Below are 23,748 nucleotides of genomic sequence, written 5' to 3' on the forward strand. Positions count from 1 at the left end.
CCACTGCGCATCGACTGCCCGAGCTATATAATAGTCTTCATAGTCAGTGGTAGCGGTCCAACATATTCATTACGGTTGTCATTGATCGAATCAACTACATTCAAGCCGCTTAGACTGATATTAGCAGAGAGTGAGAGAGAGAGAGAGTGAGAGAGAGTGAGAGAGAGAGAGAGAAAGAGTGAGAGAGGAAGAGGGAGAGAGGGAGAGAGATTCAGGTACTTACACATGGTTGAATGATATTTTCATTACACTAGAATTGATTAGAGGGAAATACTTCAACCACTTTACTTCTTCCGCATACATAATGTCTGCCAACTTCGTATCACGTCGTAACTCATGATGCCTTTACCAGTGCACATTTCTAAGGAAGCAAAACAACGAAACCGAGATCAATGCCATGCTTGATAGTAATCATCCCCTGTGTTCATTAAATACATTAACTAATGTCATTTTTAACACACAATTCCGCATTCAAGATTTATTTCAGACTTTCCTCCAAGTGCCTCTTACTGCAGTGAAATCACTGGATGACGTGTGTAAGAAATCATTTTGGCATTTCCACAAGAAACCTAGAAAAACAGTGTCTTTGCGTTATCACTGTGAAGGTCAAGAAACAACCAAGATGGCTCTTCGATGCATGGTACCTTAATGATAATGTATGACGAGCAATAAAAAGTGGACTAGGTGGTATACCTATGACAGACAAAACAGTTGGGATGTTAAAGCAAGTACACCAATCTTCCTCTTCGCCGCTTATTCTGACACCGATAACGGAAAGTGTTCACCTCAACCCAAGTAACATTGCATTGCTCATACTCAAACACACAAATAATTGGTAAAAAAAAAGAAAAATACCCACTTAAAGCAAAAAACGTAACATGTTAAAACAAGCACAGCTTTTTTTCTCCTGATCTCGTGTCTCTCAAGCCAGGAGTTCTGAGGTAGGTGCATACCGCGAAACATTGTTTAATCCATCATATTAATATCACAAATGTTAATGGGGGTGGTTAAGGTTGAAGTTTCCTTACTTTCTTTTCTCAAACATGAAATTCAAACATACTTAATATTTTTTTCCCACAGAGATTAAAAAAAAAAAAAACTCTCACACAATACCAGCAAGTAAGACATTGACAACCAACTACTTGAAAGAACAAAAAACAAAAGCCGCACATCGACATTTTGTTGTTTTATTTGATCGTGCGTCTGGAAAAACTACGCCTTCGTTATAATTTTGCGTTTCTGGTGCAAGACGGTGACAATAATCGCACATACCACTGTGTGTCTTGGTGTGAAAATTCACATATTGATAACGACGTTGACTAATATCATGGTAATAGTGATAAGAAGCAATTCCAATGGAATGATTCAGATAATGACCTATCTTTTGTTTAACGTTACTTCCAGTATCATTAAACCAACCTACTTCATTAGCCTAGTTGAAAATGGAGTCAGTCCCAAATGGAGTCCGATGCCCCTGCAATGATGCCGTTTTACAAAGAAGACTATAAGTGCATCATATATGATGCACAACTAACAAATTCCCCTGCGTGCTCGGTGCAGTTATAAAATGACCCTAGTAGTAGCACACATGTTTATATAGTTTGAATCTTTATGATTTCCGTTTGAACAACTGTAATTTCTAACAATGTCTTCTTTTTCCCCATTTATTGCCAGAACATTAGTATCTACGTTACGTAGAAATGTCAAAATTACTTTAATATTCCAACACAAATGAATCGAATATAATATGCATTATATCAACTGGAAAAGACATACACTTGTCGCTTTAATACCACGGACGAATTACAAGTTTAATTGATAATGCGTCCCTTTAAATTGTCTTTTTAGTCTTAAAATTGTTTGATTAATAGCAAAACCGATGAGAAATAATATATTCGTTTGCCACTGTAGCATGGATATATCACAGACCTATATGACCTAACAAACCATGAGAACTAGATTCGAAACACCTTTCAAAAAGTAACGGTCAATGTGAGATTTCTTCCATGAAAATCAACAAGAATTCACGATGGAATGATATGACTGGGGTAAGAGATATTAAAAAGTGGACCATTATTCTCTATATTACTCCGAAGTCAATTCGAAAAAAAAAAATGTCTGAATAGATATAGACTTGTTGATTAATACCATGGACGAATTATGCGTTCAACCATTGGATTGCGTCGCCTTACATTATCTTTGTAGTCCTAAAACTGTAGGGTTAATAGCAAAATAGATGAGAGATATACTCGTTCGCTGCTGTAGAATGGATATACCACGGGCCCAAAATAGCTACGAAACACCTTTAAAAAAATCGTTCTAAAATCCCGGCAAATGTAAGACTTTTATTTTTCATGAAAATCAACAAAATGCACAATGGAATGATATAATTGAGGTAAGATATACTAAAACGGTGGTGCCATCATGCTCTGTTCTAGTCCGTAGCCACTTGAACAAATGACTTAATTTAACGAGACAGTGAACAATGCTATCATGGCGAGGTTTTTATTGTAATCTCTGAATCATACATATTTGGCAACATTTCTGGCGGCATCCCAAACATGCACCATCCAGTTGACCGGAGTCAAAGCGATGACAAGTTCTCTGAGATGCTACAAAAGCATCTCGTATTGATGGGGGTAAAAATCAACAGCCTTTAACGTATATTGCGTCCATTGTGACGCGATTTCAGTTTACTTCTGTTATCACTGTACAACAACATTAGCACAATAAGTGTGTGCAGCAATTTAAACTATAGTACTGTGAAGGTGGGACTGCTTTGTAAACATATACAGCTGTGTGAGTGTCACAGTCTATCTGGTTTCTTAGCAGTCACTGCGTCGTCCAGCCTATGAAATACAAGAACAGAACCAAACTTACAGTCAAAGGAAATAAACAAGAAATGTTTAAACACACCGCAACTGGCGGAAATCACTGCCTCCCCACGTGAAGACTATCACACCATAACTGCTTAATTTCACTATCAGTCCAGTTAACCTTTGAACTCTGCAAACACACTGAGACAACGTCTATCTATACACATCAAGATGCCGGATTATGTACATAATTTACACTCCGATTTATCATATTATTTACATCCAAGTGACAATGCACACACACAACGTCCCAGCTTGATATGATACGACTGGTGTCCACACATCACTTTTTCAACACTCTTTAACATAGTTTGTTGTGGGTTTTCTTGTCTTCTTTGTAATATAAGTTATCAATTTGATAAATCTTCGACAATTCTGGGTCACAGAGTCACTAGTTCGATGCAGAGGAACCCGAAAGTTCATGAATGCCTAACGACGTTTAGCCCCACCGCATCGTCCACGTGGAGTACTATCGGTGCGGGCTTTTCAAGCGTAGTTACACCGCTGTGAGTGCTCTCCGCCCCGGTGGATTCCGAGTCGTTCTCCCCCTCGCCCTCGCCCGAGCCGCCTTCCTCTTTATTCTTGCTCTCCTTCTTGTATTTCATCCGTCTGTTCTGGAACCAGATCTTGATCTGTCTCTCCGTCAGTCCTAGTAGGTGACTGAGCTCGATGCGTCTTCTTCTCGTCAGGTAGCGGTTGAAGTGGAACTCCTTCTCGAGTTCGAGCGTCTGGTAGCGTGTGTAAGTCTGGCGACATCTCTTTCGGCCGACCTCGAGACCGACGTTAGGACCTGCAGCAAAAATAAATAAACAACAACGAAGACTTAATCCAAAGAATCTCTGACACAGAGCAGTTGCACTGGCCATAATCAGTCAATTGGTGACCATACTATTATGCTTGTGGAGAAACACAATATTTTCCTAACACATGATAAACATTATTCAGTTGTCGATGTTGTTGTTGTTTGTTTTTTCTTTTTTAAACAACATCTTTGATATCGTGGCTGCTTTTTGTTAACATAATCAGCATTTCTTTTCTCTGTTTGGCCCTATTCAAGGAGAAATCGATTCACAGGGTGCACTGCAATAAGTCTACGGGGAAGTACAGATGTACGGGGTTTGCAGGAAATTGATGAAGAGCAACGGTAAACTTTACCAAAACGTAGTTTGTGACCTTTATGACAAAAAAAAAAAATAATAATAGATAAATAAAAAACAAAATCCCCCATTGACGCGTGACTGCCGAATGTGGTAATTTTGACAGACAAGTCAAAGCGTATAGCGCAACAAAGACACGAAAACCCAAAGTAGCTAACAATGCATTTTGTGATATATGAGAGAGAGAAATATATTGCATAAACATGATACATGAAACCCTTCATCTCAAAGGCCACAAGAAGACGTACGGGAGAATTTCCCATTTCAGAAATTTACCGCAACTAAAAAAATAAAAAAATAAAAAATTAAGCAAAACAAAACAAACAAACAAAATATTTGGTAACTTTTGTTGTTGTTCCTGTTGTTGGTTTTAGAATTTCAAAATATTATCAAATAAATATCAATACAATGCATGATTGTGTCGTCTTTTGACGTTTAATAGGATATCATTAACTTTTTTTATGTTTTTAGATTCAACTTCAATTCAACGATTGCAGCTGCCAGAGCTTGCCCAGTGAACCAGAAGTTCTCATCCACAAATATGCAATTTTACGTCACACTGCATAGCATCTTGGTTGCTTTTTCCAGGATGTACACAACGCTACATAATTGTGTAATTGGAAACACCGTAACAGGTTTGACAAATCTCTTCAAGATTCTGAAATACCCAGTCTCAAACATTGCACATGATTCCACCATGTTCCCGGAACTACTAACATGACTACTGGAGCTACTAACACGGCAAAAAGCGCAGATTACATTATAAAAATAATGACAGGGCCTTTGGTTTGGATTTCGTCATCACTTTTAGAAACAACACAAAAAAATCACAAATTTGAAGTAAGATGTTTACATTATCTGTATCCTTGTCTAAGAATTTCTATATCATTTTCTTTCATTGAAAAAAAAAAAAATCAGCACCAGGAGGAGCAAGTACACAAACGATATAGTCATGTCTTCAGAATTTCCGTGGATGACCTCCTGTTGCCATACTGTAGCAAACGAAGATGCATGCATCCTTTGAATTATATGATCCACTAATATCTGGTGTCACAGACATCATTAGAAAAGACACAAACAGTTTCTTATATTTCCTGAAAGCATAGGAAAGAATTCAAATTCACATACATCCATACATACATATACACATATACATTCTAAAAATGAATTCGTGAGTCAACATTTTAATCTTCCTCCAACATTTTCGTAAATGCTAAATTTAACACTCGAAATGCTGACTTTACCATTTCTGAAATGGTAGTTTGACATTTTGAGTTTTAGATTTAACATTTAACAAAAGGTTGGAAGAGTAACGACATTTAGGATTTTGATTTATCCTTACATATCTTTTTGGTGTACATGTCCATTGATGAAAATGAGATCTTACTACTATCTTCTTCTTCTTCTTTTTGTGTGTGTGTGTAAATGCATGATGTTAGTTTTCTATTTGTCGCTTTATTTGTATTTCGGGGTTCTTTATGTATAATCAAAAGGACGGTACTGATGAGATCGATAGGTGATGAATATCGATACAACCACCATAACGATCGCACCACCCCCCCCCCAAAAAAAAAGGTTAATGCTAGATAATCTGTGCAATAAGAACTCACAAAATGTCAAAACTTTTCCATTTGATAACGTCTGACATTTCTAAGTTTTAACCGGGATACTGTATTTGCCAGTCCTATGTGAAATCTGAAGTGATAAAGACAATAGAAACCAAAATTGAAGACGATAACTTAAAGCAAATCATTGTCTTATACTAAAGCGGGCAATTTCCAAACCTATAGCTTCCCCTATAGAGTTAATTCAGTCTGAGGAAACGTCTACACCTGAACAACTTGCACTTCTAGTTAAAGGAAACCGCCAGATGATTTTTTTTTTTTTTTTTTACCTTTGGTTTGAATATTCATGAATTGCACTGTGGTTATACAGGGTACAGAGTTTCAGATTTATAGTAATTGGGATGAGGAATAAGAATGGTTTCAAAATTCATAACAAATCACCGTGCCGAATGATGGTGACATAGCAGCTTCAAATAAGAATGTGTGATTGGGTGTTCTAATACGAAGCAGAACAAAAGAAAAAAAGCATGCATAAATTCTCCACAGGTGCACGAACTTGTTAAGCAAGTGGTATATATAATGAAATTGCATCGCTACATTTCTGGAATGTGTGAGCCTCGTATGTCATCATCCTTGTTCAATGTACAATGTATTATGTTTTGGGGTTTTCAGACCACAAAGGACCACAATAAATTACACAAATCTATACATGGCACAATCGATTCATGTACTACATGATGAGAAATTATATATAGGCATTATTACATTTATATAGGGCCTAGACATTATCATTTGCAGATGAACCACAAACCCAGATTTATTGCTTCAAAATAGTTCTTCAATGTGAGTTAGGGATAGAAACAACCAATGCAAAAATTATTATCATTATAATCAATGTTAAGTATTGTTGAATACACAAACTGTGAACAATAGTTATAATAAACTTGTTTCTAGACTAAACCGTCTACAGTTATGGTTTAGTGAGAAAAACAGTGATACAATGTATCTCCTTGCTCAGTATATTTTTGGCTTTATTGCAATTTTTTTTTGGATATGGCAGGATGTTTTATGATACAAGTGAGCTACACATATCATGCATCAAATGTGATAACTCGAACATTTTTTTTTTTAATCACTGCTCCCAATGGTGAACAATAGCTTTAAGCTCTTTCCCTTTTAAAAGGCGGACAGAGAAAATGTTTATGGCGAATATTACTTGCGGAGTAAAGATCAGACAGATTATCATTATCAATAGACCATAAAAAGAACATGAAGTCAGTTTGCAGGTGAAAACAGAAACGACAAAGAGAGAGGGGGGGGGGGGAGAATGGATACATTTAGTCAAACAGACAAAAAAATACAGACGAGCAGGAAAGGAAACGTGGTACAAGGGCATATCACTGTCGGAATTAAACGATAACCTTGGAAGTTGGCACGGTCGATTGCCGCTTGGGAACTAAACTCTACCTCTGACAGGAAAAAAAAAGCCGATAGTGATGATATAAGGTTTAACAACCAATCAACAACAGTCATGGATCTAGTTGCCCGAATGCCCAGGGTTACGGGTGACCACTAGTCTTCGCGATTAATTTATTTTCTTCATCTTTTACGTATAATGACAGTGATTTGCGCAGTGCATTCGGCGGCAAATTCGTTGAGATGACATTAACAACTAGAAATGCATGATAAGTTTCTTCATAAGTCGACGATCTGTTGTCGAGAATTAGTAAAGACTATCTAAACAAAAATCCTAAACAAAGAACAACGATATTCTAAATCATCACATAACTTATCGGGTTTTTAGTAAGTTTGTTGTTTGTTTGTGCGTTTGTTTGTTTTTTCCGTAAATTCCCAACAGACAAAAAAGAAGTTATGTCTGCGCCCAACATGCAAATATATATGGAACATGGACAAGGCGGGAAATACCGAAAAAAAAAAGATAACTTTTCATCCTGATGTGATCTATGATGTTCTTTTTTTTTCTTTTCTTGGCTATTATTTACGCGTCTGAGTTCTTTCCTTTTTTTTAATGACAATGTTATTCTATGTCCATATTTACACATAGCTCACAATGATGTCAATGTAATAGATCATTCATTTCGTTTCTTTTTTCTTGGTTTATGGAGCAGCTGATATAGTGCCCAGGATAAGGGCTACCTATCATTGTCGTGAGAGTAAGGAGACTGTCTTTTTGTCCCCCTGAACACTTCCGATCTTAATAGGCGCATAAGCCGATCTCACTGCAGATGATCTCTTATTTAAGCGTGAAGAAAGCAGATGAACACCGAGTGGCCAGGCATTTATTGGTATCGTATAGTTGTCCTCGTAATCTTTTCTGACATGACCCGCAGTACACTCGCTTTTCTTATGCAAACGAGAACTGATATTCTTTCCCCTCACTAACCATTTAACGAGACACAGATCATACACCGCCAAACTATCGTAGCTGCAAAATAACTACGCCCTACACGATTTGAAGAAATCACACACACAAAAAGTACGAATCTGTCAAGTCTATGCTACTTTGGGTCTATTGTGTTGTTCTGAATGTTATGGTTTAGGACTACAATACCTCGAAGGGATGTGTTTGTTGAATTTGATATCATATTTGTTTATTTTCTTCACTGAAACAAAACATAAAGTTAAAGAAGGTTGCTAAAAAAAAACTTTTAGACACATAGGACAAGCACTTTAAACCTCTCCTCTCTCTCTCTCTCTCTCTGTGCGTGTGTGTGCGTGTGTGTTTTAATGTTTCTATTTAAAGTAAACCCCATCCCTAACGCCTAACTTGTCCGACGCACTTTACGTGAAGTAATAATATCATATACAATACTTTGCGGTAGTTCTTTTATGGAAAGGAAGAACTAATGAACACTTTGCACATTCTCCAGCCTAGTTTAGCTTAAAAGACCCCCAATCTATTAATTCCTGCTTACGATTTTTTTTTCTTCCTGACAGAAAGTATATCCACAACAATTGGGTAGTATTTCCAAAACCTAACTGGAATACATTTGAATATATTTTGTCAGAAAGATATATTGCGAATCATATTTCTAAGGTTACATACTTATTATCAACTTCTAATACTTTCCCCCATATATTCCTCTCTCAGAGGCCCATGCGTTGGCGTGGTTTTAACTCTTCCTACCAAAATATTCGTATATATATATATATATACTTCGAAACAATTAAGGTTACATATTTACATTATATTTTGAGTGCAACACATTTTTCTATTGTCATTGATATATTGTACTTTGCGAGAAAGTACCGAAATCATATCATTCCGAAGCAATCTTCAAAGCAAGTTTGTATTGGTTCTCAATGATTCCAATCTTTTTCTTGTTTTCTTTTTCTTCATTTTCCATGCTGAGGAAATGCCATACGCGGAACTCCTTGTCGAAAACGACGTCCTTCTGTTTTCCTTCGCTTAGGATTGTGTCTACAGGGAGTGAGAAAAAGAATGTTCCTTACATACATGTTGTGGTTTCCAGTCGCGGCGACTTTACGCCTTTTTTCACATTCTTTATCTATACCAATTGTGAATTTCTCGTCTTCGTCCTCCAACCGTGTTTACGGATGTGATTTAATTCCTTGTTTTCAGCGGAAGAACTAACAAAACGTGCTAACTCAAACCTTCAGCGATTTTGTTTACCTTCTCTGCTACATTTTCTGTCAGGCTTTATGCAAGGGGGGGGGGAGGGTGCGTCAAAAATATTTGGGTAAAAACCTGTAAAAACTTGTCGTAATCACATTTATCCGACTCCATATTTCTCCGACGGATATCACGTCGAAAACATAAAACGCCATTGAATTAAAAAATTGACTGAAACAACGACAAGAAAGACTTCAGTTTTGAAACCTTGGGAGGAAACTCTAACCCCCATTGGAGGTCCTGTGAGAAAACTTGGGAAATTCAAGGTGTTTTTCTTTTTTATACATAACTCTCTGCTCATACGCATAGGATTCAAGAATAATTGTTGAGCTTGATAACGAACATTGCCATGAGTGTCATGGAAGTTGATGGCTGCACAGTATGATAACAAAGTCTGCTTAGGCACGTGCCTATCTTTGAATTAAACTATTCTTCCTCTATCTAAAAACATTCGCATTTTTTTTATTGGCTTTCCGTCCACGCACAGTTTGATTTACAAAACCGCTTGACGCTTAAGGCTCCTCACGATTATAATGACCCAAATTCCGATGGATAATCTAACATCTTTGTTTTTATTTTTGTTTTTATTGTTGCTACATGAACGTCTGGACATGACACTGCGTTTCTGGGAGAAATACGCATTACAGACGATGCATTTAACAAGATAATAGTTTCGAATTCTTTGAAGATTGAGAAGATTCAGTTTGCTGGTCTTGGTTTAAACATTAATACGATACATTACATGCATCCATAGAAAAAAATATGATCTAAGAGAACATTAGTTTTTGCTCCATAAGTTTGTAATATCCCCAAAACCTTGTGGAACTGTTTTCCTGAAGGAAATGTTTCATATCACGTATTCCCTTGTTTCAGAGAGCTGGTGCCATCTGAACTGTATTGTACTAATCAAACACACACATGCGCGCACACACACAGCGTAATATGATTATGCCCAGTCCTTCCTATGTGAAATCATGTATGGTTCGTCAGAACAAGGAGGTATAATACCTCCTTGGTCAGAATATCAGCTTGCCGCTATTCCATTGTCTGCTTTAAGAATAAATGACATGTCATTCTGAAGAAGACAAAAAGCAGATGTTAATGAACAAGATGGAGCCAAGAGACTCTTCAGCAGAGAAGTTTAGTTTCCAATCCAATTGATCGACTTGATAATGCTTTTGAAATCAAGAAACTTAAAACCTATTCTAGAGTGGCCGGCACTTTATAGGCCTACATGAAACAATTGCATTTACAATGTAGACATATACACTGGTTTCTCTTCTTCTATCAGTGCCATCTGCAGGTGGATTGGTTTTTACATGATTGCAAGTCTTACCTATAGCGTCATAAGCTATATGCATTCTACACTGTTCTAGTTATGTCTCAGAGAACGTTACTGAAAAAAAAAATAGCGGTTTACTTAGAACGTGTCAACTCACACATCCATTACAATGATTTACTCTTGACTTCGATTGATATGAAATGTGTGTCTTTAGCCGACTGCGAATGAATAGGTGCTGAATGTGCAGCAAACTTCTTCTCTTTTATTTCACACAAAGCTTTTTAAACATTCAAGAAAATGACAGAGGGAAGCGGGTGCAAGTGCAAGAAGATAAAAGAAGAATACCTTTAGACAGACTGATCTTGAAAAATTCAAGGCGGAGAAATATTTCGATCTTGTTGAGAAAACCATTTGAAAGAAACTGTTCTACAACGAGCGGTGTTCCAGGACCGACTGGAAATTTTAGATTTGTCATGGCAGTGTGTAAGTATTCGTATTATTAAAGAAGGGGCACATGTCAAGGTACCTAGGTGGCTTTTTGACATCTACGTGGCAGTCATCTATCCCTTTCCATTGACTAGAGATCAGTAAGATTGTTGATCAATTTGTATTCTGACAGGACAAAAGAGAAAAAAAAAACGGGCAAAGACCTATACACCACTCCAATGGCATTTACAAGCTGGGCGATAGACATGCCATCAATCAACGTTCATTTTGGAGAATGAAGAAAGCAGGAAGCATTAAAAATTAAACAATGTACAACAAAGAAGGTAACCATGGCAACCCTCTTTGTGACCGGAGGCTACAGCCAGTGACATGGTTGGTCTTCCTCTCCCTGTTCGATTGTCATCATCAGCCTGTCTCTATACCCCAAACCTCTTTGATCAATGGTCTCTATTTATTATCAGGAACTAATGAACAACTGACTCGGGGTAGGCCCAGCTAACAGTGTGGTGAAACTGACAGAACGCAACTGAAGCCAATGCAAAGGTCTGTGAGTGGGTCGACTATCATTTCGGACGTGCATTTTATTGCGTAGGATGTAATTAAAGGTTGATGCCAAAAAGACACGCGTTAATGAACAGGTTGCAATGTATACGCGTATTGGTGTGTGATGCTTGCCAGTAGCTCGTATACATTGAATCTCGTTGACTATTTTCTGTATCGTCATGATGCCAGTTCCCAGAGGCAATTTATTTCCATCATGCATAGTTAATCAGGCAACGGCACGATAGTATCAACACAATATATACCCTAGGCCCTATATATGTACAATATTGCATGCATGCGCAGAGCATCGTATCACATTGCTAATACCAATGACGTTTTGTATGTATATGCAAGTGATTTGTGTTGACCTTTGAGGTGAAAGAATCGTGAGAAAGAGTGACGAAACAAAAGGTGGCGTTAAAAGAGGAAGAGGAGGAAAAGGAGAGATAGAAAAGGTGGAAAAAGAAAACAAGGGGAAAATAAAGATACTCATGATGCTCGTACATGTCTGTGTTAATACAAACGAGATACACAGCTTTTGCCCATTGGCTTCAGTATACGAAGAACTGTAGCCCAAGTCTTTAACAAAGCAACACTGTAAAAGGGTATCATCTGTCCTTCAAGACTGTACACACACATACAAAACACACTATACAAATCCATGGATGTTACCCTATATACTAACTTAGGCAATTATTTCTGTCCAAGTTTTAACAAAAATGAAAGTTTAAGAGTATTCAACAGATATTTCTATAAAGTACATTCAGTTTAACAAGAACGGGACGGGGGTAATTTACTGTGAAGGAAATATTTTTAAAATGGATCGATCACTAAAAAGGCATCACTGTACTTTTGCCGATGACTATTGACGAATATGTTCAATGCTGAGGTAGGCATTGCTCCTCATTTCTGATTTCACTTGACGAACTTTTCTGTCTTCAACATTGGTCGTGAAGTGTTTTGTTATTTCTTACAAAGATTGTGTGGTACTGTCTCTTGAAACAACGCTTCCACGACGCACTCTCATGTGGGAGAAATATGGGAGATTGTTTTAGCACCCTGACCAAATATCGGAAGTAATAAATTACAGCTTCGCGACGAACGCGGACATCTTCATACACACACACTTCCACGTTCGTGCTTGACACTGTAGCGATATTTTCCCTCATTTTCTGATCACGCTTCTGATCATGGCGTGCCGAGAAGTACGGTGTCCGTAAAAGAACACAAACACGGTGATAGATTGAGCCGTTGCGAAACGTTCACACCCTCCGTGTTTTTCGGCGGGTCAGACGGGGAGAATCGGCCAATATTTCATCGCGAATCCCACTGTATACAGACTGGCGACTCCGTGCGGCCTTCTCCCGTCCGCTAATGGGTCTCGTGTCCTCGCTCCGCCCCAGCCCGACCCCGATGCAATTTGTCACCGGTCCGCTACCTCCATCGGTTCGCGCCAAACGCCGAATTTTCAAGTTTAAAATTGGCTATGCACGAAACTAAGGGAAAGCGTTAGGTCACTCCACAGTCATATCATTATAATCAAATGTTGTCAAAATGAAAATGTTCTGTGTACTCTTTTACCTCATCATACAGTAAATTAAGTGTCAAGGTTACGCATGTTCTGTCTTAATACTTTGAAGGTACAAAAAACAAACAAAACCAACGAAGATTTGTGTGTGTGTGTGTGTGTGTGTGCCTGTGCGTGTGCGTGTGTGTAGTGTGTGTATATGAATTTTGTATTCACACCATCTATGATTTTAATTCACATCGATTATTGGCACACAATTAACAAACAGACCACGAGAAACACAGACAAGTACTAATAAGGTCAAAGACAAAAAAAAAAAAAATGAACTTAAAAATTCGCAGTCTAAAGAGTTCACAACAGTATTAGGCAATTTTAGAGCATTAGGTGAAATCAATTTCTTTATCAGCTTGTGAGCTATCAAACCGGGGAAAATCATCAGTAGATAGCAGCAGTGACAAAATGGCGACCACTTTATCACGTTTTCCTTTGCTTTTGTTCTTCTTAAATGAAATAAAGTGGCATCAGACAAGGGTGTGTATTTACCATCATGAGAACTCTTATCACATATAGATATATTTCCTAAGTTTGTATAATGACGTTTAGGTAATGTACTACTGATTTTGATAGATTACCAATTAAGTACATGCTTGTTTGCAGATAAGGAAAAGACAATGAAATGGATGCGCTAAATCTGCAAAAGATATTACCTGAAGTTGAATGCTTATACGGTTTTATAAACAAACGATTCCAAAATAAGTGTTATTTGTGTATAGAGGGCTAAATTTAGGGTGCGTGCCTCGTATGACTATTGCGTGTAAACGTCGCTAGAGCTACACATGGTGAAGCTATTGGGGTTTCGGCTCGGAAGTTATCCACTAAACTGTCATACTGACTCTACAGGATGCTATGTTTTCGTTCGATTTCAAGGGAAACTTTTGGAGCCAATTGGCTGAACATCCGGAGCATAAACAACAACGAAAGGAAGGGAGAGAGGAAAAAGACACCCAAAATAATGCAAAACAGAAAAAAATAAGCCTATTCTATTGTGTGTGTGTGTGTGTGTGTGTGTGCGTTTAACGGGGGGGGGGGGTGGATTTTCGTTGGTTTCGTCGTGATTATGTCATCAGATTTTGCTGATTTCATCTGCCTTCTGTGAGAGCGAGCGTTTTTGTGAATGAACTGTGGTTTCGAGGGGAAGACTGGTGGATTTTGTACTCCCTACTTTCTCAGGTTTCACGACTACGGTCATGCCGCGATGGGTATATCGTATAGCGCAGTTCGGGACGACGTGGATCTCAGCCTCGCCCCGCTACGCGGAAGCTTGGGCGATGGATATCGCCAGAGTCCAGGCAGGGTTGCGGACTGCGTGACCGCCCAACTGGCCCCAATGGTTCGGGTATATACATGCCTTCCGTTGGCTTTGCGCGTCGGTTTTGTTATCTCTCTTTTGTCGCATTATGCCGTAAATCTTGTCATACAGTGTAAGTGAAACGTGTTTGCTACACAGAGTCCAACATCTTACAATGACACTCTGATTGGTAGAAGAGCAAGGGTATCAGTTTTCAATCGCGGACTTTTTCTTGTTTTGTTCTTTTTTCACTAATTGAAAGAACTCACCTAAATCAAGAGTTAGGTTCAGGGATATGGTGAGAAGAATTATAGTTGCAAAGTCAATTGTTGAGTTGACTCGATTGATGGGAATACAGTGGTTTCGATTGCGCCCACAATCAACCGATGTCACAGGGTTGCATGGTCATCGATTTAGTGTTTTGAGTTGTGGCCTGAAACCATGAGCAAAATTGATATTTGGGAGAGAATATCACAATCCCCGACAAAGTGACATAAGCGACAGGCCCAGATGCTCGTATTAGTTGTGTCGTTACGGGAAATAACCACAGTCCGATGTATTGGATTTCAGCTTGAAGTTTCAACAATCGTGTAAAACTGAACATCACGTGATTGAAATCGCAAAGTCAAGGCTGACGGTTGTGGAGAGGTCATGTCAATCAATGGATGAGAAAAACGCATCTGAATATACCAAAATAATGCAACAGTTTCTGCCTATGAAATAAAGACATAACAGTTCAGAAGAAGATAGGGTCAATAATATTGTGTTAGTGTGAATCTATTTTGAATCAGTTGTCAGTCCCCTCACCCTTGATATTGTGAAGTGTTTATCCCCCTATACCTACCGTTGCTGAGAGGGAAATCGCAATTATACTTTGTAATTATAGTTATTGTCAAAACAGAGAGAAGTTTCGAATTAACTGGTCACGTGACCAGAATAGCACATGCAGCAGGGTAGTTCTGTGGGAATTTAACATTGGTTATCTGTTACAATAACTATATTGAACCTATTCCCTTTCCACGAGTTTGACTTCACTGGTGGGTATGTCATGACAAGGCGGCTATTAGAAGAATTCGAACAAAATTCATGACAGCGTACCTTCAACGAACCGTGAGTTTCAATTCAAGAGGCAAAGCGATGATGAAAAAGAAAACTGTATCGGTAATTTGAGCAGGGTTTCACGTCCTTTGTCTCAATTTCTCTCTTAATCTCCACACAGAAAGAGAGAAAAAGAGCCATGATTCGAGTTACACAAAAAAATAATGTAGAGAGAACACATACCAGTTTAGTGGGTCAAAAGCTACAGTCAATTGTCAGAATAGGGAAGTGATTGCCGGAAATGAAGAGTGGCTTGATTGATCAAGATAAAAATATCAGCCCGTTTCTCCAGTTTCCTCAAGCCCCAGACAAGCCAAGCTATCACGAATTATCGTCACACGTGGCTGTGACAATGATATGAAGACGGGACACTCATGAACCACACATACAGAGAAAAAAAAAAACAACAATCACTTTTCTCCCTTTTTTGAGGTTACAGAAGTTAAGAGATCCTTGTATAGCATGATCTACAACTTCCTTAGTAGGTGGCTTTGACACCTTTATAGAGCTCATCAAACTTTGCAGATAGTTACCAGCTTTGTTAACGGGACACGGGCATACCCGCTACCCTAATGATTAATAGCATTCTTGATTTGAGTCAAAGCTTTTTTCTCTCTTTTTTTTTTTACATCACTTTGAAAAATATTTGTTTTCTATAAAAAAATAAAAGTTGTTCTTCTACATTTCCATGACTGTCCCATTCTCATAATTCACTATTTCTGTTGTGTGGGGAAAAAAACCCACCAAATGTAATGTCGTCTAATAATCATCATCACACTCACTAAGTCCTTTTGATAGTCATTTTTTCTCTATTTTTCAATTATCGAATTTCATAAAACAGTGTTAAAAAGGAGTTGGGAATTGTCAGAAAATAAGGTTTCACAAACTCTAAACTCTCATTATTTTCACACCAAGTTTTGTATCTTCTAAAAACAGGGTAGTTATCCACCTTGCAGCAATCACATGAATCAGGCCTGAGCGAATCTATTGCTTTATATATATAAAAAAAAAATACTTGATACAGCATACAACTTCAATGACACAAGGCATAAGTCTAAACAGTTCCAATTTTTCATTATCATTATGTCATTATAGATATTACCATACATTCCATAAGTGCAACTTTACAGGGCCGGGATTTCCTCTGAGCAATGCTGAATATTATGTACTAATACAATACAATAAATACAAACAAACTGTCAACAACAATTATCAAAATGAAACAAAATGAAGCAGTACAGAAACACAATATAAAACTAATTTTCCTGAATGATACTAGATTATTATGCACTATAATAAAAAAAAATATAAATCAAGCAGTAAACAACAACATCTGGATCATCCCCACCCCTCCCCCCCCCCAAAAAAAAAAAACACGAATCAGTGAAGAAAAAAGTACGAGACTGATTTTTCTGAGTGATCGAGATGATACTAATGTCATCGATGGTTAAAGAAGGTAATGTGTTTATTCTTTGCAAGTGATAACGTGTAAATGCCGAAAACCTATCAATCAGAAATGACCTATATGGCACACGCCTTGTATTTAGATAGAATACTGATGATGTTAGAGTTCTCGATTAATTGGAACAAATGATTTATGATTCTATACAACAGTGCCAGAAATCCAATCAGTTGAAGAAATTCATCGCAACACAATGTTTGATTAACTTAATTTCTGGTAGCTAAGTATTTAGATACAGTAAGAACATTGCTGTATAATGCTGATTGATCTGGATTATTTGCAAGAAGTATAGGCCTATTGGGCCCATCAGACCTAGTGTAACAAGACAGTGTCCACCCTCCACCACCCCCCCCCCCCCTTTGCCAAAGGAGTTCACATGAATTTCTCGCCTTGTTTGGGAAACGATAGTAATGGGACACAGGGGATGAAAATTTGTGGTCAATATCATTAATATTACCTTTTGCTATCACACTTTGTCATTCGCGTAATCTTATCAGGGGGCAATATGGGCCACTATCAACTCAAGAAGAAAACAAAAAGAAGAACATGACTGTCATCTTATTTCGTATTAGTATAGTACTCAAGCAGTTAGTTAGTATTAGCTAATCATAATTTGCTAATGAGCTGTTTACAAAGGGTCGTTTCGTCGTACAAGTCACGAATAGCATACACTGCCCTCTGCTACATAACAGTAAGACGTGGAACAAAACAACACGCACAGTCATTTTGTATATTGCACAATGATACAGGTATCACAATACACTGTACTTCTAAGCTGAGAACATGGTAAATTACAATACAGAGTTTCCATGACAGGAAAAACTACGAATCACAGCAATGAACCTAATTCTGGGCGTAGCTTCCAAACGAAATGCAGGATCATGTGGACAACAATCACTGCCACAATAAATCTATCAGTTGTAAGAGTAGGATCAAGTTTAAAGTATATTATGTTTATAGCACTGCTTTCTGACCCGACTAAGATCGCGCGGGTGGGATGCAATGCAGCAGACCGGCTCGTGCTGTCAGCCGCCCAGCGGCCCGTCTGTTTCGCAGGGATAGTCGCCTCGGGTTTTTATGACACCATTAAACACAGATTGCGACAATAATGTGCAATCCGGCACTTTAAGGTGCAAACGTCACAATTTCGTCAGGAATTCGCCGTCAGTTATTGTCCTCACATGACCGTTACATTGTCTTCGCTTTGTCTTTTCTTCTTTGTGCTTTGTTTTACATTTCGGATGTTTTCTGTTTGCGCTGTACGCATGTGATATCAACAATAATGTCAATAAACACCACTGTGTGGATAGGTTTGATCACATTCACTTTGCATCGTGCATTGACATGTTTGCAATATTTTTCTGGACCTATTTTGATACCGAACCCATAATCAAGTATTAACGTGTGCGTCATGCTACAAATACAGTAAAAAACAGTGATATCCTAATGAACAGGTAAACGAGAATTTCACGGTCTGGGAATTTCAAAATGGAAAATCCTATCTCGAAGTGTCTCGAAATTGAGTGAATTTAAAGTTATCGAACGTTTCATTTTCAACGGCACAAATGCCGCTATCACGGATCTTTTTTTTTTTCTTCATTCTCCCTGATTAAGTGGCTTTTTTTGTCCCGTTGTTCATCGAGTTGACGAATTGTACTTTCTATATTCACTCTCAGATCGAAGCCGAAACTAAAGTTCGCTTTCCGCTGTAAGGTTAACCGACTTCACATTACACGCAATATCAAGCTCGGACCTCTAATTAAGTTGTGTGTGTATTATAACATTGTTATACTGAATAAAGCTACCGTCCTCTGGGATAAGGTACAGCAAACGTGTCTAACTGCAATGCCAATGAATGATTTCCAATAGTGGTGTGAGATTGTCATTGCGTGCTATAGACGCGAGGGTCTTATATCGCTTGGATAATGCTCTCATGGTGTCGAGCTTTCGGTACGTGATACCATTGGAGCTTGCCAAGTCAGGCTGGCAGCTAGCTTCTTGATGTTCTTCTGTCTTATCCAAATAATATCTGATGTCTTTGACACTGAAACTTCTACATAGAAAGCAAGCAAAGCCAAGCGCCCTGACTCATACAACAAAAAAGAAATGTTTTTGCTGGCGAACATTTAATGAAAATATTATCACAGTCCCTCTCAGTAATCTGAAATAGAAAGCAGGGTATGCGCAAACAAACCAATGTGTTTGATTGTCAAGACGCAGAGATGCTTCGTTCTTCATTAAATATCATGCAGACACAATAAAGATATTGTAGAATCAATGCTTATTGATGCTGTGGTTTACATTAAAACATTCGACTGTTGTAAAACACCTTAAAGCATCGGAAGTTTATCCACTACACAATGCATAAGTGCATGCGGAAATAGAAGGTTAGTCAGTCAATTAATACAACGAGCAATTGAAAAAGAAAGTAAATGATAACGACTGAAATAGGATACTGTCATACCTGCTACGGGCATCCACGGGTAGCCAGAGTTTGACTTGCACGGAGACATAACCTGTGAACAGTGGTTGTTATTGGGCTCCGTAGCCCCTGAAACCAAGCACCCCGAGCCGGCTGCCAAAGCGTTCACTCGCCCGCGGTACGGGCCGTCGCCGAGTTCGGCCGCCGTGCTTCCCCACGTCGACTGTGAGTTGTATGTGGCCGACATCCTCGTGTCCCACGAACTCGTGGGCGAAATCGGCTGACTAATGGTCCCGTAGGCCGCCGATGTCACAGCGTGATCGACATAACCCGTGGTCGTCTGGAAATTCGACAGCGTTCCACCCCCGTAAAAAGTTGCTGCCGCTGGGCCCAGCTGCTGCGTGCATGGCGACTTGTTGTTGGCCACAAGACCCGGGGACGTGCTGGTCGAGTAGGTGGACGATTTGGGGTTCTTGCTGAAAGCGCAAGATGAAAATTCGTAGCTACCGGCGGGAGAGGCGTAGAATTGATCCCCGGTGTGCAGGTATGTCGGGAAAAACGCCGGATTCACGGAATACGAACTCGAACTCATGTTGCTGATCAGAAATAGAACCTGCTCATTAAAGACGCGATGATACTACCAAACAGTGGCCACGCGCTGCCTGCCAACGGGCTCACTATACTCTCTTTCCTGTCTATTGTCGCGACCACTAACGATGTTTACTATTTGGGAAAAACGATGCTATAAATTGTCGTGTAGAAACAAACTTTGAATTCAAAGCTGTGTAACTCTTGGGTTAATGTTTAAGCATTCTGTACTCTGGACCTCGCCTCAGTAAGTGTCCTCCATTTATCTGAATGAAGGAACAACATAGTTTTGGTTTTTCTCCCGATCACACGCGCACAGGCAACTGACCAATAGGAACTCAGTTGTGCTGTACGCAGCACAACACGTAGCTCTTCCTCTTCCTCACGTCTATAGTATCTTTCCTCTCTCTTTCTGTCTCTCTCTTCCTTTATCTCTCCAGTTTTCTCTGTCTCTCAGTTTCTCTCTGTTGTTTTTTTTTTCTCTCCGTCACTGTCAATCTTGCACGCGAAAATCCGCGAACTAATTAAAGGAAGTCTGAATGCAAATGATACTAAGAGGTCCTGAAGAGACTCGCATCAAGGTCATATGAGTGACGTCATGGGGTCACAATGTGTGACACAACCCATGATGGGTCAGTTGTCGGCCGAAGGAGCACCCCAGCATATCAAGCGCAGGGAGAATGGACTAGCAAACATGACAGACTATGGCCTGTGGAAATTAACGGTCTGCACTGTCTGTGATGAAAAGAAATAACAAGACACACTGTCTAAGAGTAAAGCAATGGATGTATTTGAAGGTACTTTAATTTTCGAATATTTTTTTTTTTTAATCGCAGATATCACTTCCTTTTGAATATAGTTAAGTGTTTTGTTTAACTCAAGAAAATGCCCACAACGTTATGAGCAGACAAAGAAAGAAAAAATCAAAGAAACATTGCTTCCTTGATCATGTTGATCACATGTTGATTGAAATATTCTTATGCATATAGCTGATGAACCACCAGCAATAAAAGTCAACGTAGTAATTGGGGTTTTGATAGTATAGTTAACTTTTGTTGATTGAATAATCATTCTTATGGATGTAAAAAGTTATAGCAGTATTATGTTCACTTACACTTAATTGTTTGACTCACAACTTTACTTACATTTGGGACGTTTATTAGCTACACTGATTAAGTTTGCACACAACTTATAATCTTGTATATCTCTTTCTCTGTCTGTCTGTCTTTCCTGAATATATGTATGCATATATTATATTTCAGATATTTATCTTGACATATGCATGTATCGAAATATCAAACGAAATGTGTTTTAAAATCTTTATTGGTTCCTCTCCTGTGTCCTTCACACAAAACGTCTCTTCGACGAGAAATGTTTTCTTGATACCTAGAATTAGGCCTAAGTTGTAGTTACACCCACGTGTTTTACTCATGATAAAGCAAATTGAGTGGTGGCTCCGTATACGTTACTAGGTACTTGAGAGTTCAAAATAAAATAAACAACCGCGCAAACACACAAACACAACACACACACATACACACACAAATGCCCACAATAACGACAACAACAACAAATAACTTCAAAATAATACAAAGATGCTCCAGTGGAGAAGCCAGGGCGAACTCGAAACCCCAAATCCCGTTAAATACGACAAAGGTGATCCCTCTTTAAGCGCCATTACTTCTTTTGTACGACCCTCTCTCCTCCATTAAGCCCTTCCAGCCGGCCACTTATGTGGTCGCCTGCCCCAACAAAGGACGTAATTGCTCAACGACGCCAAGCGAGACTATTGGGTCGTCACCATTTGTTACCTATCTCTGTATCTGTAACAATCTTCCCTTACTGCTCTTGTGCTGTTTACCTAGACTCTTTGATCATCGGCGAAATCTGAACGACTGATAGTTAGCCACATATATTCTTCTTCTTGTTCAGTTACTTTTTTTTTTCTCCGTTTTTTTTTTAATCTCTAAATGCCGATTTCATTAGGTAATCCTTCAGAAAAATTCTTAAGGCCCGACTCTTATAAGATATTTTGGCCGGGTAGGCGCATGCCAGATAGGTCAACACAATTCTTAACACTGATCTTTCTGTTGTAATTTTGCCTCATTTTCCTAATTTCTGGGTCGTCTACCCTTTTTGTGACTGCTGTCCACGCTTGATTTCCTTCATTTCACAGACCTTCACGAACTCAGTGGTTGGCGGACAGCATGATAACTTTTGATTATCTTGGCAAAATTTTGACTTTAGACCTCGATTTGTTTTGGGTTTTTTTGGAACAATTCTTATAGGTGTTGTTTTTTTATAACTTGTTTTGTTTGTCATCAGTTGTTATATACTTGTGTGTAATAGTACGTTACACCCATGTCAACATTACCACATATTCATTTTGGGAATAGCTTTCATATAGAAAAACTTTTATTTTTCTTTTGATTTTGATTTGTATTCTTTTATTTCATTCATTTACCTTTTCACTTGTCTTGACATTCTTTGTCTACTTTCTTCTTCTTCTTCTTCTTCTTTTCTTTCTTTCTTTCTCTCTCTCTCCCTCTCTCTCCTATCTGTATTGTCTCTTTGTTTTTCCCTTTATCGAATGATATTAACATTCTATACAGAGAAAAAAAAATATTTGTGTGGTATATCTTTCTTTTTCCGGTTCTCTCCATTCACGTGATTTAATTCATGATTTATGATATTGTAAAAGATTATATTCTTTTTTTTTCTCTATCTTATGACTTTTGTTTTACTTTAGTTAGCCTCTGATGTTGTTGCTGACGTTGTTGTTGTTTTGCCAATATTTTTTTTTCTCGTGATGTGTGTGTTACATTCTTTCCTGTATCACATTGTGTTGTTTTTGTATGCTGTAAATTCATATACGGACTTACTGAAAAACAGCCCTGAAGCTGATAATGTTTTTTTAACCGTATTGAAACAAACAAACCTCAAGAACAGAAAAAGGAACGCAAAGATATGAATGGAATGGAATGAAGTAAACAGTGCTAACTGCACGGTCTAAAAAAGAAAAAGAAAAAAAAAAAACCCCTCTCGATCCTACAGTGTGATATCATGTATAATAGAGTTAAACGTGACCCGAACTTTCGATCTCAGCAGAATTTTCGTCAGAAGCAAAATTGACCCTGACAAAGATTCTGCTTTGACTTCATTTTACTCCATTGGCTCGCTGTTATATTTGATAAGCAGTTTTCAGCAGCCATTTATTTTTTGCTACGTATATTATAAATAGTAAAGGCAGTATAAAAATGTGCGTCAGGCTCCTTGGCTCACAAGAAAATAATGACAGAGATATTTATAGTGAATTTAACCTCATCCGTTTTGTTATAACTGCCCATGATGCCAATTTTCATGTTGCTCTGACGACGCTAACAACGGCGTGAACATAATGACGACAAGGATAATAATAATCATGATTATGAACATTGCTTTAATATCGATGACAACAACAATGAAATATTATGCTAATGATATTTAAGAATCTAGGCTCTAATTGCATACTACAGAGGACATAATAATAGTCAGATTTTAGATTCTTTCTTTCCTTTCTTTGTCAGTAGCCCAGGAGATTTGCATCCACAGTGAGTTATCGAACGACGTTTTAATTGTTGGTGTCATCTTACGGTCACACAACTATATCACTGGCCATCAACATTATTGATTCGCATCAATGACAGATTGCATAATTGCTTATGTGATGTATATTTTCTGTTTGTTTGTTTTTTGTTCTCTCGCTCTCTCTCTCTCCTGATTTGTTTATTTGCTTGT

At 38.3% G+C, this 23,748-nt stretch overlaps 1 protein-coding gene across 1 annotated transcript; it reads right to left on the reverse strand.

The window, feature by feature from the left end:
• Positions 1-1,168: 1,168 nt before the first annotated feature.
• LOC140237611 (homeobox protein HB1-like) lies at positions 1,169-20,214 on the reverse strand. Its single transcript, XM_072317541.1, has 2 exons — positions 19,426-20,214; positions 1,169-3,666 (listed from the first exon to the last, which is right to left on the reverse strand). Exons 1-2 carry the CDS (start codon positions 19,973-19,975, stop codon positions 3,296-3,298), a joined length of 921 nt encoding a protein of 306 aa, XP_072173642.1. The 5' UTR covers positions 19,976-20,214; the 3' UTR covers positions 1,169-3,295.
• Between the last annotated feature and the right edge of the window lie 3,534 nt (positions 20,215-23,748).

This window comes from Diadema setosum, chromosome 14, assembly GCF_964275005.1.
Source record: "Diadema setosum chromosome 14, eeDiaSeto1, whole genome shotgun sequence".
In the NCBI taxonomy this organism is placed as follows: Eukaryota; Metazoa; Echinodermata; class Echinoidea; order Diadematoida; family Diadematidae; genus Diadema; species Diadema setosum.